This window comes from Pristis pectinata, chromosome 37 (assembly GCF_009764475.1).
Source record: "Pristis pectinata isolate sPriPec2 chromosome 37, sPriPec2.1.pri, whole genome shotgun sequence".
Taxonomy (NCBI): Eukaryota; Metazoa; Chordata; class Chondrichthyes; order Rhinopristiformes; family Pristidae; genus Pristis; species Pristis pectinata.
In genome coordinates, this window is record NC_067440.1 from 13,674,014 (window position 1) to 13,688,421 (window position 14,408).

The 14,408-nt window shown below is 52.6% G+C and overlaps 1 protein-coding gene across 1 annotated transcript in view; it reads right to left on the reverse strand.

Annotated features, from left to right (window-relative positions):
• Positions 1–3,293: 3,293 nt before the first annotated feature.
• dnah2 (dynein, axonemal, heavy chain 2) overlaps positions 3,294–14,408 on the reverse strand; it is a 154,588-nt gene continuing 143,473 nt past the window's right edge. The window contains exons 76-83 of the mRNA XM_052044703.1: positions 13,757–13,941; positions 12,168–12,396; positions 10,225–10,376; positions 8,440–8,554; positions 5,068–5,244; positions 4,209–4,283; positions 3,826–3,976; positions 3,294–3,595 (exon numbers count right to left, since the gene is read on the reverse strand). Of these exons, the coding sequence (XP_051900663.1) occupies positions 3,441–3,595; positions 3,826–3,976; positions 4,209–4,283; positions 5,068–5,244; positions 8,440–8,554; positions 10,225–10,376; positions 12,168–12,396; positions 13,757–13,941 (1,239 nt within the window). The 3' untranslated portion in view covers positions 3,294–3,440. The remainder of the gene's footprint in view (positions 3,596–3,825; positions 3,977–4,208; positions 4,284–5,067; positions 5,245–8,439; positions 8,555–10,224; positions 10,377–12,167; positions 12,397–13,756; positions 13,942–14,408) is intronic.

The window sequence follows — 14,408 nt, forward strand, 5'->3', positions numbered from 1 at the left end:
TGTGGCTCTGTGAAGCACTTGCCCCCTGTTGTGTGCTGGTTGCCAGCATCCCTCTCCTGCCACAGGCCTTTAAACAGGTGTACCATCACCTACCAGTGGGACCTTGTCTAAAGGGTGGGGTTTGTTAACGGGCCAGTATTGTGTCCGGTTCTCACCCTCCCTCACCCTTCACTGTCACCCACCTGGCCTTCCAAGTGATGACTCTGGGCAGAGGAGCCCAGGTTATCTCCTGAGATGGGCAGGGCTGAGAGAGACAGGAACTGGGAGTCAAAGCATCAGCGTTGCTGGGATCACCAGTGGTGATTATCTGCTGTGAAATGAGGCGGATTCTATGGAGGAAGAGGCTGAGACCAGAGGGAGGGCTTTGGCTGTGGATATTGGGCGGTGGCAGAAGCGATGTATCCAGGGAGGAGGGGGCATCCCTTGAGGTTGGGGGCCAGTGGTAGGATTGATGGTGGGCAGTTGGGTTGAGGATTGGTGTGTGACAGAGGGTGAGTGGCCCTCTTGTCTATGTTGTTAGTGAGGGTCTTCCCCTGGGAAGCGGTGCTGATGCTGCACTTGGCTGTGAGTAAGTGGTCCCAACACCAGAGCTTGGGGGCCTGTGCCGAGATGTTGCTGCATTAGGAATGGTGTTTGGCAACCTGAAAGTAAAAGAAGAGACAGGGCCGGAGTCTGAGGTAAAGGGTCTCCATCTCCACTGTCAACTCCCCTCCCCGTCTCTCACCACCCTCACCCACCCACCCACAAAGAAGTTTATTTTTAAATGGTGTTGTGGGTGGGAGTGGGGAGAGAATTGGAGGGGGTACAGTGCCAGCCAGCCCCGGGGTACACAGTCTCTCAGGGGCAACCTTTCTGCAGATCCCATCACCAGTGCCACCGTGTTGGTCAGGGGACCTTCCCGTGGTGGGGCAGGAGGAGTCAGCGTCACAACATGGGACTTCTACCCACCCACCCTCCACCACATCCCAGCTCCCACTGCTGTGTTGGGATTCCCACAGGACTGAGTTTCCGAAGTCTGCAAGCGTCTGGCCCATGAGGAAACGGATTCTGAGGTTCCCAAGAATGCAGGGCCCGAGGATAATTTGCCCCTCCCAACCTCTCCGACCGCCCGCCAAGGAGACTCGGTACCCAGTAGGTTGGAAACTGGGCCTAGATTGGGCATGTGTGGTTTGCAAAACTAATGTCATCGATTCCTCCCCTGAATTAGCTGTGGCCATTCCCACCTGTGATGTTATGATGGACTGGATGCTATTGTAAGTGGGTGAAAAAAGTTATAAAAGTTTTATTTTAAATGTTTCTCAAAGTTCCACATCTGTTTCACAACTGACTCCATGCTCTTGTGATTCTTAGGAAAGTGACAAAGATGGACTAGTGGATATTGGAGGGGAGGGGAGGGAGAAGCTGATCCGGAGACCTGAGGTCAGTTAGGTGGCTCAGACAATCCCACCACAGAAGCTGTGGAGCCTGAATTCAGATTAATCATCCGGGATTTAAAATCTAATCCTTAGTAATGATCATAAAACCACCAGATTGTTGTACAAAGCTGTCTTGCCCAATGCTGTCTCCAGCCCCACCAGTTAGTCTGACACTGAAATGCCACCTGAAATGGTCCAGTGAGCCACTGTATTCAAGATCAGTAGGGATGGGCTGTAGATGCTGACTGTGTCAATGATCTCCAGACTCCCCCCTCTCCCAAACAACCACGGGAATGCTGAGACCTGTTGACAAGACAGTGTAGGGAAACTTTACTCTGTGGCTAACCCTTTTGTTTCTAACCTGTGTTTTGTCTACCCTGACATCATGTAAGAGGACAGTGTTGGAGGGATCTTCACCCTGTGTCTGACCCCAGGAGTGTATGATGGGATGGTGTAGGGGGAGCTTCACCCTGTGTCTGACCCCAGGAGTGTGTGACGGGACGGTGTAGGGGGAGCTTCACCCTGTGTCTGACCCCGTGGGTGTGTGACGGGACGGTGTAGGGATGGTGCAGAGTGATGAAGCTGAGGGTATTCACCCACCCAGGGGAAGGTTGAAATGGGAATGCGGGAGTTGAAAGGGACGAGGGAGACCCGGTCCTACACCCATGAGGAATTGAGGTTGCTACTGAGAAAATGGACGGAATTGCGGGAGCAACAGACAAGATGCTGGAGGAACTCAGCGGGTCAGGCAGCATCTGTGGAGGGAGGCAGACAGTCAATGGTTCAGGCTGAGACCCTTCAGCTGGACTGAGATAGAGGGGAGATAGGCAGCAGAAAAAAGTGGAGGGCAGGGCTGGAGCAAGAGCCTGCAGGTGATAGGTGGGTCCAGGGTAGGAGAGGAGGGGAGTTGCAGATGATCCGAAGCCATCCTGTGAGTAAAGGAATGGGAAGAGGCCCTTCACCCATGAGATGTGGTTGATCTGTATCCTAAACCCACCAACCTGCTTGTCTCATATCCTTCATTTCTGTTTTCCAGCAAAGATGCAGCAGCTCCAGCTACAATCCCTTGATCCCCACTGGCTCCTCAGGTGATGCCGGAGGGTTGGAGGGTGGCTTATGTTGTGTTGTTTAAAAAGGAAGTAATGGATAAACTGTGAAGTTACAGGCCAACTGGTTTAACTTTGGTGCAGCTCACGAGCTACTGGAGGAATTCAGCAGGTCAATCGGTATCCGTGGGGGGAAAGGAATTGTTGACATTTTGGTTCAAAACCCTGAAGCAATTCCCTGCTCCCCACCCCCCCAGATGCTGCTTGACCCGCTGTTCCTCCAGCAGACTGTTTATTGCGCAAGATTCCAGCATCTGCAGGTTCTAACTGTGGTGACAGTCACGTCATTGGAAGACTGATAACAGTGAGGTTCACAGGACTCAAGTCGCTTGCATTGTGTAGAGTATTTGAATGGCTTAAACCCTAAATTAGGGCGTATGGTTGAGGAGGTCTCAGATTATACAAATGTTGGTCACATGGGTGACTATGAGGAGGATACAAATAGGTTGGCCAGTTGTGGAGGGACAGGTGAACCTTGGAACGTGTCTACAGATCCTTAAAGGCAAGAGGACCAGTCACTAAGTGGTTCGAAAGGACCTCGTGATGCTTTCCCTTGGGGGCATGGAATATAACAGTAGGAAGGCTGGAACTCCCTGCCTGGAAGGATGGTGGTGGAGAACCGACCAAGCCATTGTCCTGGACGGTGAGCATCGTGTGTTGCAGCTGGTGGAAAGGCTCTGTGGTTGCAGGAGTGAGTCTCTTGCCTCTGGAATGTCTGTGGGGCTGCTCCAGCTCAGTTACTGGAAGCGGGCGACAGAAATTCCCTTGAAGGGACCGGGTTGTCAATCTAACCGTGCGCAGCCCAGCAGTGTGGAAACACATTTATTGGCAAGTAGTAAATTTACAATGTTTCTGATCCCATCACATGGAACAACGGTGTGGCTGCCCATCGGGTGAGGGCTGGGTGCTGGGAGCGGCTCTAGTAGTCCAAGCTCATGAGGAGGGCGGTGCCTCGTTTGATCCAATGATCGGGTGGCTTGTCTCCTGTCCTCAGCTCAATCCCCACCACGAAGGAGGTGTGCCGAGTGCTGCCTGCCCGCTGCGAGTAGTAGTAACATGGGCAGAGGTAGGTGCCTGCAACAGAACACAAGGTGCTCATCACCAGCCCGGCTGTGGGAGGGGTGGGGTGGTCCCAGGTTGCCTGCACTCAAGGCAACACGGCCGTCCCACTGACAGGAGCAGCCATGATCCACACTTCTCCCCCACCAATCCCTCCCGCTTCTCCATCCTCCCCTCTTCTCTCCCCACCCCCCTTCCCCTCACCCTCCCCTCACTTTCCTCTTCCCACCTCTCTCCCCCCCTACCTTTGGAGGACTTCTTCTTGTTCTCCACAGGTTTGAAGTGGATGGTGGGGATGGGACAGACCAGCTGCATGGGTTCTGCCTCCACCAGGCAGGCGTTCCTCTTGTCCCAGCCTGCCCCCTCCAGGTACATGCCTTTGACGAACACGCCTTCCTGGGGGGACAGAGCGAGAGGAGCCAGTCAGCGCAGGCTCCAGAGGTTGAAGCAGCAGGTTCACCTGTAGACCCACCAGCAGTGCCTACACATGGGCTTTCATCTGCCTGCTGAGCTCAGCAGAAGTCTCCCACACGATCAAACTGTGGGATCTCCCTGTGCACAGACTTTCTGCCCGAAGTGCTTGAGGAAAGGCCCTGCCTGGCCGGTCCCTCGAGGGTGCAGGACCTACCTTGGGAGGCTGCAGCAAGTTATTGTCATCGACCACAGAGACGACAAACTCCCAGGACAGCGAGTCGACTGAGATCTGGGGGGGGCACGAAGAGACAAAGTGATCACTGCAGAGCTGGTTGTACAGGAGGGGCCGGCCAGCACGGTCTCCCCCGCCAGTGTCCCTCCATTCCCTTTGGAAGTTCCTGTTGAATCTGCTCCCACCGCCCCTCCAGGCAGCACATTCCCGATCACAACAACTCGCTGCGGAGAAACATTCTCCTCCTCCCCCCTCTTCTTCTGCCCACCCCCTTCACTCCGTGTCCCCCGGGCACCCACCCTCCTGCCCCGGGAACATTCTCCTGTCTACACAACAAACCCTTCCTGGTTTCGAGCATCCCAACTGAATCTCCTTCACCTGCTTTTCCAGTCTGTATGTGACAGGAGGTTCTCATCTTTGAAGTCTCTGCCACACCAAGACGCTGATCCATTCGCACCCAATTTCAATGGGCAAATTGTACCCAGGTTAGAGAGCAGTGGGGACTTTATAATTCAGCACACTGCCAGACACATTACCCCAGTACATGCAGCATTGAAGCAGGCCCTTCTGCCCCCGAGTCCATGCTGTTCATCAACTACCCCTTTACATTAACCCTATTATATTTGCTCCGCCAGATCCCACCTCTTTCCCATACAATGGGGGCAATTTACGGTGCCTGGTTAACCCACCAACCCCACGTGTTTGGGCCGTGGGAGGAAACCAGAGCCCCCGGGGGTAACCCACGCAGTGACAGGGAGACCGTGCAAACTCCACACAGATAGCACCAGAGGTCGGGATTGAACCCAGGTCTCTGGCACTGGGAGACAGCCGCTGCGCTTACCATGTTGTTGCGAGCCGCAAGCTGTAACACGGCAGTGAGGAATCCCGTGGGGAAGGTGAAGCCGGAGATCCAGAAGATGACGGGTGGGTGTGTGGACTCTGCCCACTTGGCAAACTGTTCCACCCTGTGCACCAGGTCCCGGGTCCAGGCTCCCAGTGGCTTCATGGACGGGTAGGCCTGCAGGGTGGCAGGAAGGTCAGACTCGGTGTCAAAGCACGGGGATACTTACAGACAGGCAGAGGCATCGTTCCCAGAAAGTCTCATCTCCTCACCTTCAATTCCATGCCCAGCCATAGAGCTGTACAGAAACAGGCCCACCTTACCCATGCTGACCAGAATGCCCATCTGCACTAATCTCTCCACACCTTTACCCCCCCTACTGCCTCCTCTGGCAGCTGGTTCCACATACCCACTGCCCCCTGTGTGGAAAAACTCACCATCAGATCGCCATTAAATTTCTCCACTCTACCCTTAAACCTACGCCCTCCACTTTTAGACTCCCCTGTCCTGGGGACCCTGTCTATGCCCCTCATGATTTTATAAACCTCTAGAAGGTCCCTATTCAACTTCCTTCATTGCAGTGAGAACAAACCCAGCCTGTCCAGTCTCTCCTTACAACCACAGCCCTCCGTTCCCAGCACCACCCTGGTGAATCTCTCTGCACTCTCTCTATTGCTGCCACATCCTTCCTGTAGTGTGGCGACCAGAACTGTTCCCAATACTCCAGCCTGACGATGATTTTCCAGCTGTAAGAGGACTCCGAACTCTTAGACTCAGTGCCCACGAAGGCAAACATGCTCAATGCCTTTTCCCTACCCAGTCCACTGATGGCATTTGCACCCTGAGGTCCCTCTGTACATCAGGACTCCCGAGGTCCCTGCCACTTACTGTTTCGTATGTCCCAAAATGCATTACTTCACACTGGTCCCGATTAAATTCCACCTGCCTCTGCTACAGCCAACTCTCCGACAACGTTCTTTACTACCTACTGCTCCACCGATTTTTGTGTCGTCAGCAAACTTACCCATCAGGCCATCAATATTCTCATTCCAAGCCCCTTACCTATCTAACAAACAACAAAGGTCCCAGCACCGCTCCCTGCGGTAACCACTGGTTAAACCGCCATCAATAAAGCACCCCTCAGCTACTACCCTCTGCTTCCCATCACCAAGCCAATTTTGGATCCAGTTTACCAACACACCTTGGATGCCATGAGCCCTAATCTTCCCAACAGCCTACTATGTGGGACATTGTCAAAAGCCTTGTGCATCACATCCACCACTCTGCCTTCACCAATTTTCTTACTTACCTCAAAAACCTCAGTCAGATTTGAGAGCCATGATCTCCCCTGCACAAAACCACACTGACTCCTTCTGATCAGTCCCTGTCCTTCCAAGTGAACATAAGTCCTGTCCCTTAGATCTGTTCCAATAATTCCTCTACTACTGACAGAAAGCTCACTGGCCTGTGGTTTCTTGGCTTATTTCTACTGACTTTTTGAATAAGGAAACAGCATCAGCCATCCTGCAGTCTTCTGGTTACTCACCTGGGGCTATCAAAGATACAAAAATCTCCATTAGAGCCCCAATGATCTCCTCCTTCGCTTCCTAGTGCATTCCATCAGGCCCTGGAGATTTATCCACCTAAAATTGTGCCAATAGCTCAACACATCCTGACACAGACATGTTCCAGAGTATCAGTGTACCTTGCCCCCAAATCTCCAGCCTCCACATCCTTCTTCCTGTAGAACATTGATGAGAAGTATTCATTGAGGACCCCCTCACATCTCCTGGCTCCACACACAGATTTCCCCAGTGGTCCCTGAGGAGACCTACTCTTTCAATATATTTGGAACAGGTTTTGGGATCCTCTTTAACCCTGCTCGCCAAGGTCATTTCATGTCCTCTTTTTGCCCTCTTCCTTCTAAAGATCAGGCGACTCACTTGATACCAAACGCCTGTACCTGACATGTCTCCCTTCTTATTTCTGATCAATTTCCTTTGGAGACACCAGAAGCTGCAGACGCTGGAATCTGGAGCAACCCCCAATCTGCTGGAAGAATTCAGCGGGTCAAGTGTCGTCTGTGGAGAGGGGAAGAAATTGTTGACGTGTGCTGTCAACACCCTGCATCAGGACTCAGTGCAGGACACAGGACTGATGCAAAGCTGACAATTCCTCCCCCCCACAGATACTGCTCAACCTGCTGAGTTCCTCCAGCAGATTGTTTGTTGCTTCAGTTTCCTTTGTTAATCAAGGTTCCCTGAGCTTACCATCCTTGCTTCTTATCCTTCCAGGTCCTGCCACCAAATGCCCTGTGCCTATCTCATTGATTTACAATGGTTCCTGGTCAAAATCCGCCATTGATATTCTCAATCCAATGTTCAAAACCCCCCCATGGACTGGCCCCTCCACACCTGAAACCTGCTCCTTCCTGTGGTGTCTTCACCTCCACACAGTTAGCAACCATGCCTGCAGCTGCCTCAGCCCTGCCATTCCCCGTCCCCCTCATTGTGCTCTTTGAAACCCACCTCCATAGTCCTGGTCGCCGGTCCCCAGTCACTAGTCAACAGTCACAGGTCCCAGTCCGGGGTCATAGGTCACCAGACCCAGCCATGGGTCGCCGGTCCCGGTTCCTGCCTCTGTTGATCCATGTCAAAGCTTGTCTCCTCTGGGCTCCCAAGAAACACCGGGAGACACCGTGAGTATATTAGATCTAACTTGTTGTGAGAACGTCTCCCAAACCAAGGACAATCCCTTGGCTTTGTTACATGCTGCTCTGTCTACAAGTAGTTCATAGAGTCATGCAGTGCAGAAACAGGCCCTTCGGCCCATCACATCAACGCTCGCTATCAGGAATCTGCCTATGCTAATCCCATTTCCCAGCACTTGCTCCATACCTTCTGTAGCTCCGAGATTCAGGTTGTGAGGGTCTCTGCCTCCACCACCCCCTCAGGGAGATACAACGTTTCCTCAGATCCCCTCACCTTAGACCTACCCTTTGGCTTTAGATGCCTCCATTACGGGGAAACGTTTCCTACCGCCTACTCTCTGCCCCTCAATGTTGTACACCTTTGTCAGTTCCCCCTCAGCTCTTCCGCTCCAAGAAGAACAAACCCAGCCTCTCCAGTCTCTCCTCATAACCGAACAGTTCCATCCCAGGCAACGTCCTGGGGAGTCCTCTCTGCCTCAAGAGGGTGAAACTTCCAGCACTTCGACAGACTGAATTCTGCCATTGGAAGGAGTCACTCCCAGGCCAGGCCCAACGAGGGTCAAGGTGGCACTGATGCTGATGCTCCACAGATTCAGCACAGTGGCCAGTAAAAATGGACATGGGGTCACTGGAGACCAATGCACCATCCATGCCTCTCTTACCAGTTCCCATAAAGACGGCACACGGGCATCATGGATACAGTTAAATATTTCCTCCAGGTCAGTAGACATGACGACCAGCCCTTGGATTGCCATCTTCAGCTCAGTGAGCGATGTCCTTGGGAGACAAAGGTTGCCAGTTAAATACTTAAATAGCAAACAAAAATGCAAGATAGTGAGAGAGTGAGAACAGAGGGAGTGGCTGGTTTGGCAGCACCGTCCCACAGCTGAGGTAGAGGATCACCTACAAGGGGCCGGTCGCTGGCTGTGAGTGTGGGGAGGCTTGGATCGCATGCGAAAGCTGCTGTTAGGCCTGTCAGTGAGCACAGTGATTCTGTCCAAGGAGAGGGACAGACCCTTTCTTTTCATTTTCTGCCTCTGCCCCAGGAGTGTGTAATGGGACGGTGCAGAGGGAGCTTCACTCTGTGTCTGACCCCGGGAGTGTGTGATGGGACGGTGCGGAGGGAGCTTCACCCTGTGTCTGACCCCGGGAGTGTGTGATGGGACGGTGCGGAGGGAGCTTCACCCTGTGTCTGACCCCGGGAGTGTGTGATGGGACGGTGCGGAGGGAGCTTCACCCTGTGTCTGACCCCGGGAGTGTGTGATGGGACGGTGCGGAGGGAGCTTCACCCTGTGTCAGACCCCGGGAGTGTGTGATGGGACGGTGCGGAGGGAGCTTCACCCTGTGTCTGACCCCGGGAGTGTGTGATGGGACGGTGCGGAGGGAGCTTCACCCTGTGTCTGACCCCGGGAGTGTGTGATGGGACGGTGCAGAGGGAGCTTCACTCTGGGTCCAGTCCCTGCCCTGGCAGAGTGCGCTGTGAGGAAGTTCTATGCAGTAACTAACCTGTGAGTGTTTGAAGAGCATCCAATGGTGAACCCTGACATTACAGCTGTGCCAACAACACCAGCTGTTACAGAAAGCCAAGCTGTTCAACCTGGGTAAGTATGAAGTGATACACTTCAGGAGATCGAATTTGAAGGCAGAATACAAGGTTAATGGCAGGACTCTTAGCAGTGTGGAGGAACAGAGGGATCTTGGGGTCCATGTCCATCGATCCCTCAAGGTTGCCACGTAGGTCGATAGGGTTGTTAAGAAGGTGTATGGAGTGTTGGCCTTCATTAGTCGGGGCATTGAGTTCAAGAGCCGCGAGTTGATGTTGTAGCTCTATAGAACTCTGGGCAGACCACACTTGGAGTATTGTGTTCAGTTCTGGTAGTCTCATTATAGGAAGGATGTGGAAGCTTTAGAGAAGGTGCAGAGGAGATTTACCAGGATGCTGCCTGGATTGGAGAGCATGTCTTATGAGGATAGGTTGAGTGAGCTAGAGCTTTTCTCTTTAGAGAGGAGGAGGATGAGAGGTGACTTGATAGAGGTGTACAAGATGATAAGAGGCATAGATCGGGTGGACAGTCAGAGACTTTTTCCCAGGGTGACAATGGCTAACACAAGGGGACATAATTTTAAGGTGATTGGAGGAAGGTATAAGGGGGATGTCAGGGGTAAGTTTTTTACACAGAGAGTGGTGGGTGTGTGGAACACACTGCCGGCAGAGGTTCTGGGGGCAGATACATTAGGGACATTTAAGAGACTCTTAGATAGACACATGAATGATAAAGAAACAGAGGGCTATGTGGGAGGGAAGGATTAGGTAGATCTTAGAGCAGGATAAAATGTCGGCACAACATTGTGGACCTGTACTGTGCTGTTGGGTTCTGTATTCTACACTGAGGATGTGAGAGGAGACAATACAGGTGAGGCAGTCAGTGACTGGGCTGTGCTCTGACCTGATGATGTCGAGGAGAACGTTGTAACGCTGGATTTCCTGTAGCAACACAACATTCAAAGGCGAGTTGTCCTCCTGTATCATCACCCGTGTTCCTTCGTAGTCCAGGTCTTCCGGGGTCTTCTGCAACACGTCCCCTGAGAGTTCGAGAACCTGCCGTGCAGAGACCGAGAGATGGACAGGGAACCCTGGCCTTCCCACGGGTGGGGCCGCTAACATCTGCAAACCTGTCAGCCCACTCACCATCAGCACCTCCTGCCCAGCGGTGTCTGCTGCACTGGCCGAGACGGTCAATGGGTAAACACCACACTTGTGCAGGGCAGAATTCAGACTGGGCTCAGGTCACCTTGTCCCAGAGTCTGAGGGGGAACAATCTTACACACAGTGAATTAAGACAGTGAATTACACATAGAATTCAGACTGGGCTCAGGTCACCTTGTCCCAGAGTCTGAGGGGGAACAATCTTACACACAGTGAATTAACATGTCCCCAGAGCCTGCCACCTCCTCAGGATGCCCCAAAGCATTCCTCAGCCAATAAAGTAGTTCAGAAAATACTGGAAATACTCAGGAGTTCAGGCAGCATCTGTGGAGAGAGAAACAGTCAATGTTTCAGGTCAAAGACTGGGAAAGGTTGACAACAGGCGACAGGGTGTGTGGGGTAGCAGAGAACAAAGGAACGCCTGTAATCATGTGGAGACCGGGAGGATGAAGCACTCCGTGGCATCGCTGGCTGAGAGGCTGTCAACACTTCTTAACTGCAGCTGATCGTCCTGCAGGGGTGTAACCAGAGGGAGGAGGATGAGGATGAGGTGTTGCAGCTCAGCCATACACACACTTACTCTGTTTCTCTCCCTACAGATGCTGTCTGACCTGCTAAGTATTTACACATTTTCAGTTAATAAACCAGACCTCCAACGTGCGCAGTTTTTGTGCTTTGATATCCCTTAGGAAGCTGCAGACCTGGGCTGTGCTCAGACCAGAGTCGGTGGATGTTATTGATATCCAGAGGTAGAAATAAGGGCCCCAAACACTGCTGGACACAGAAACTTCCACACATACCAGAGAAAAAAGCCAGAATGTCCACTAAATGCAAAAGCTGACACCTCCCACACAGCACTGCTCCACCAGTGCTGACCCCATGACAATACAGAGTACAGGGTGTCCCTGGGTTACAAACATCCAACATATGCACGCCCTACATACAGTATGAACCAGCTCCTATAATACTGTTATACTCAAAAGTATGACCTATGTACAAATGTTCATTTCTACAAACGGCGGAACTAGTTTCCTCTCTCCAGTCTAATGTACTTTCGATGCCATTCATTACAACACTGCGGAGGTACGGTTACCATATTGAGTGATTTTTGTGCAGACAAAATAGACTTATGAACCCATTCATTGGCCAAGGGCAGCCTGTACTGCCCCTCCAACAGTGTGACCTGTCCCCATTACAGTGTGGGACTGCTTCAGTATTGCAATCCTATACCTGACCCCTCTGACTGCAGTACTCCCTCAGTACCGCCCCTCCTGCGGACCGGCGCTCCCTCACTACCGCCCTTCCCGTGGACCGGCGCTCCCTCACTACCGCCCTTCCCGTGGACCGGCGCTCCCTCATTACTGCCCTTCCCGTGGACCGGCGCTCCCTCACTACTGCCCTTCCCGTGGACCGGCGCTCCCTCACTACTGCCCTTCCCGTGGACTGGCGCTCCCTCAGTACTGCCTCCATGGACTGTCAGACAGTCCTTCAGTATTCTCCCTCTTTCCAGTGAGAGGGGGGAAGGGGATGGGGATGGGGAAGGGGATGGGGGGGTGTGTATGGCTGTGGAATGAGCAGCGGGCCCAGTTTAGCGTGGGAGTGGGCGAGAGCATCGTCCTCCTTTGGTGAAGGGCAAGGGTCAGGTTACAGACTCGCCTGCTCCCTCGGTGGGACCGCGTTTACCTTCTCCTCCCGGGTCAGGCCCCTGCCCACGGCTGTGGTGATCTGTGGCTGTAGGGACAGCAGGGTCTCGAAGAGTCTGTGGGCCTCAGCAATCTCACTGGCCACGTCCGCGTTCGGGTGCTGCCCAAAGGCCTCGGGGTGCTCCACGGCAGGCAGCATGCTGATGTATTCCTGGTATGAGTTAAGGTCTCCGTCCTTGGGGATGTAGTAATTGTCCAGGCTGGAGAGTCTGAAACACCAGCACAAACCAGATCAAGGTCAGTCCTTGCAGACAAGGCCAGGAAGGGAAGGTGGTGTTGAGAAATATCGTGAATGAAGGATAACTGGGGAATCTTGGTCAGCCCGGTAAGTGGGCCCAGGAATGGCAAATGGAGTTTCATTCAGATAAGTGCAATAGTGTTGGATTTTGGAAAGTCAAATCCAGGTAGGACTTTCACAGTGAACGGCAGGGCCCTGGGGAGTGTTGCAGAACAGAGGGACCTTGGAGCACAGGTACATGGTTCCCTGAAAGTGGAGTCACAGGTAGACAGGGTGGTGAAGGCAGCTTTTGATCTCACTGGCTTTCATCAGTCAGGGTACTAAGTACAGGAGTTGGGAGGTCGTGCAAGTTGTACAGGACGTTGGTGAGGCTGGACTTGGAGTATTGTGTGCAGTTTTGGTCGCCCTGCTGTAGAAAAGATTATTAAACTGGAAAGAGCGCAGAAAAGATTTACGAGGATGTTGCCAGGACTCGAGGGACTGAGTTATTGGGAGAGGTTGGACAGGCTGGGCCTTCTTTTCCTTGCAGTGTAGGAGACTGAGAGGTGATTTTATAGAGGAATACAAAATCTTGAAGGGCATCGATAGGGTGCATGCACTCAGTCTTTTTCCCAGGGTTGGGTAGTCAAGAACTAGAGGGCACAGGTTTAAGGTGAGAGGGGAAAGATTTAATAGGAACCTTAGGGGCAACTTCTTTTGTTTACACAGAGGGTGGTGAGTATATGGAACGAGCTGCCAGAGGAAGTGTGTGAGGCAGGTACAGTAACGACATTTAAAAGACACTTGGACAGGTCCATGGTACAAGGTTCAGAGGGATAAGGGCCAAACACAGGCAGATGGGACTGGTTTGGATGGCAACTCATCAGCATGGACCAGTTGGGCCGAAAGGCCTGTGAATGGTACAGACCAGAGATAAAGATATTTCATGTGCTTTAAAGCTCTGTTGCTGCAGAAAACTGTCGCAATCGCAGTGGGAAACCCTCTGTCCCACCACCACTTCCCCCATCACACTGAGTGGGATGTACAGGACCACACCCGTGTATGGGATCCACACATGCATATGGGGCTGGGGGGCTCCCACCACTGTGTGGGCCAATCACCATCCCATGTGGGACACTGGTCAAACCTGTGCCCCACCAGTCGGTGACCCTGGGAATGAGGGAGCTCAGTAGTTGTAGGATCCTCAGGAAGCCTCTCCCTCTGACCCAGGGAGGGTCTGTTAACCTCCAAACCCACTGAAATGAGTGAGTGTTGTCATCAGCTGAGGTCTCTCCTGCCGTCGAGTGGATCTGTCTCAGCCGCAGCTGAAGCAGAGTGGAGCCCAGACCTACTTGTAGTAGTTGGTGGCGATGGCCTTGTCACAGAAGTAGTCGTTGATGTAGGTGGTGAGGAGCCGGCGGTCCCAGTCATCTGTCACGTGGCCCCCGTAATTCACTCCTGCAATCAGGTACTTGAGGGCATCCCAAGGGGTGACGTTGTATTCGTCCAGGTAAATGCTGAGCAAATTTTCAGATACCTGTGGCATCAAGAGTAGCAGCGGGTTTTAAATTTGTATTCTAAGTAGACTTACAAACCTTGTATGCGAGTCAGAATGCATTCATTTCGAAGGGTCGAGAATATAAAAGCAAGGATGTAATGCTGAGGCTTTATAAGGCGTTGGTCAGACCACATTTGGAGTATTGTGAGCAGTTTTGGGTCCCATATCTAAGGAAGGATGTGCTGGCATTGGAGAGGGTCTGGAGGAGGTTTATGAGAATGATCTCGGGAATGAAAGGGTTAACAAATGAGGAGTGTTTGATGACTCTGGGCCTGTACTCACTGGAGTTTAGAAGGATTGGGGGAGGATCCCATTGAAAGCTACTGAATATTGAAAATTCTGGATAGAGTGGATGTGGAGAGATGTTTCCATCAGTGGGAGAGTCTAGGACCAGGGGGCACAGCCTCAGAATAAAGGGACGTCCCTTTAGAACAGAGATGAGGAGG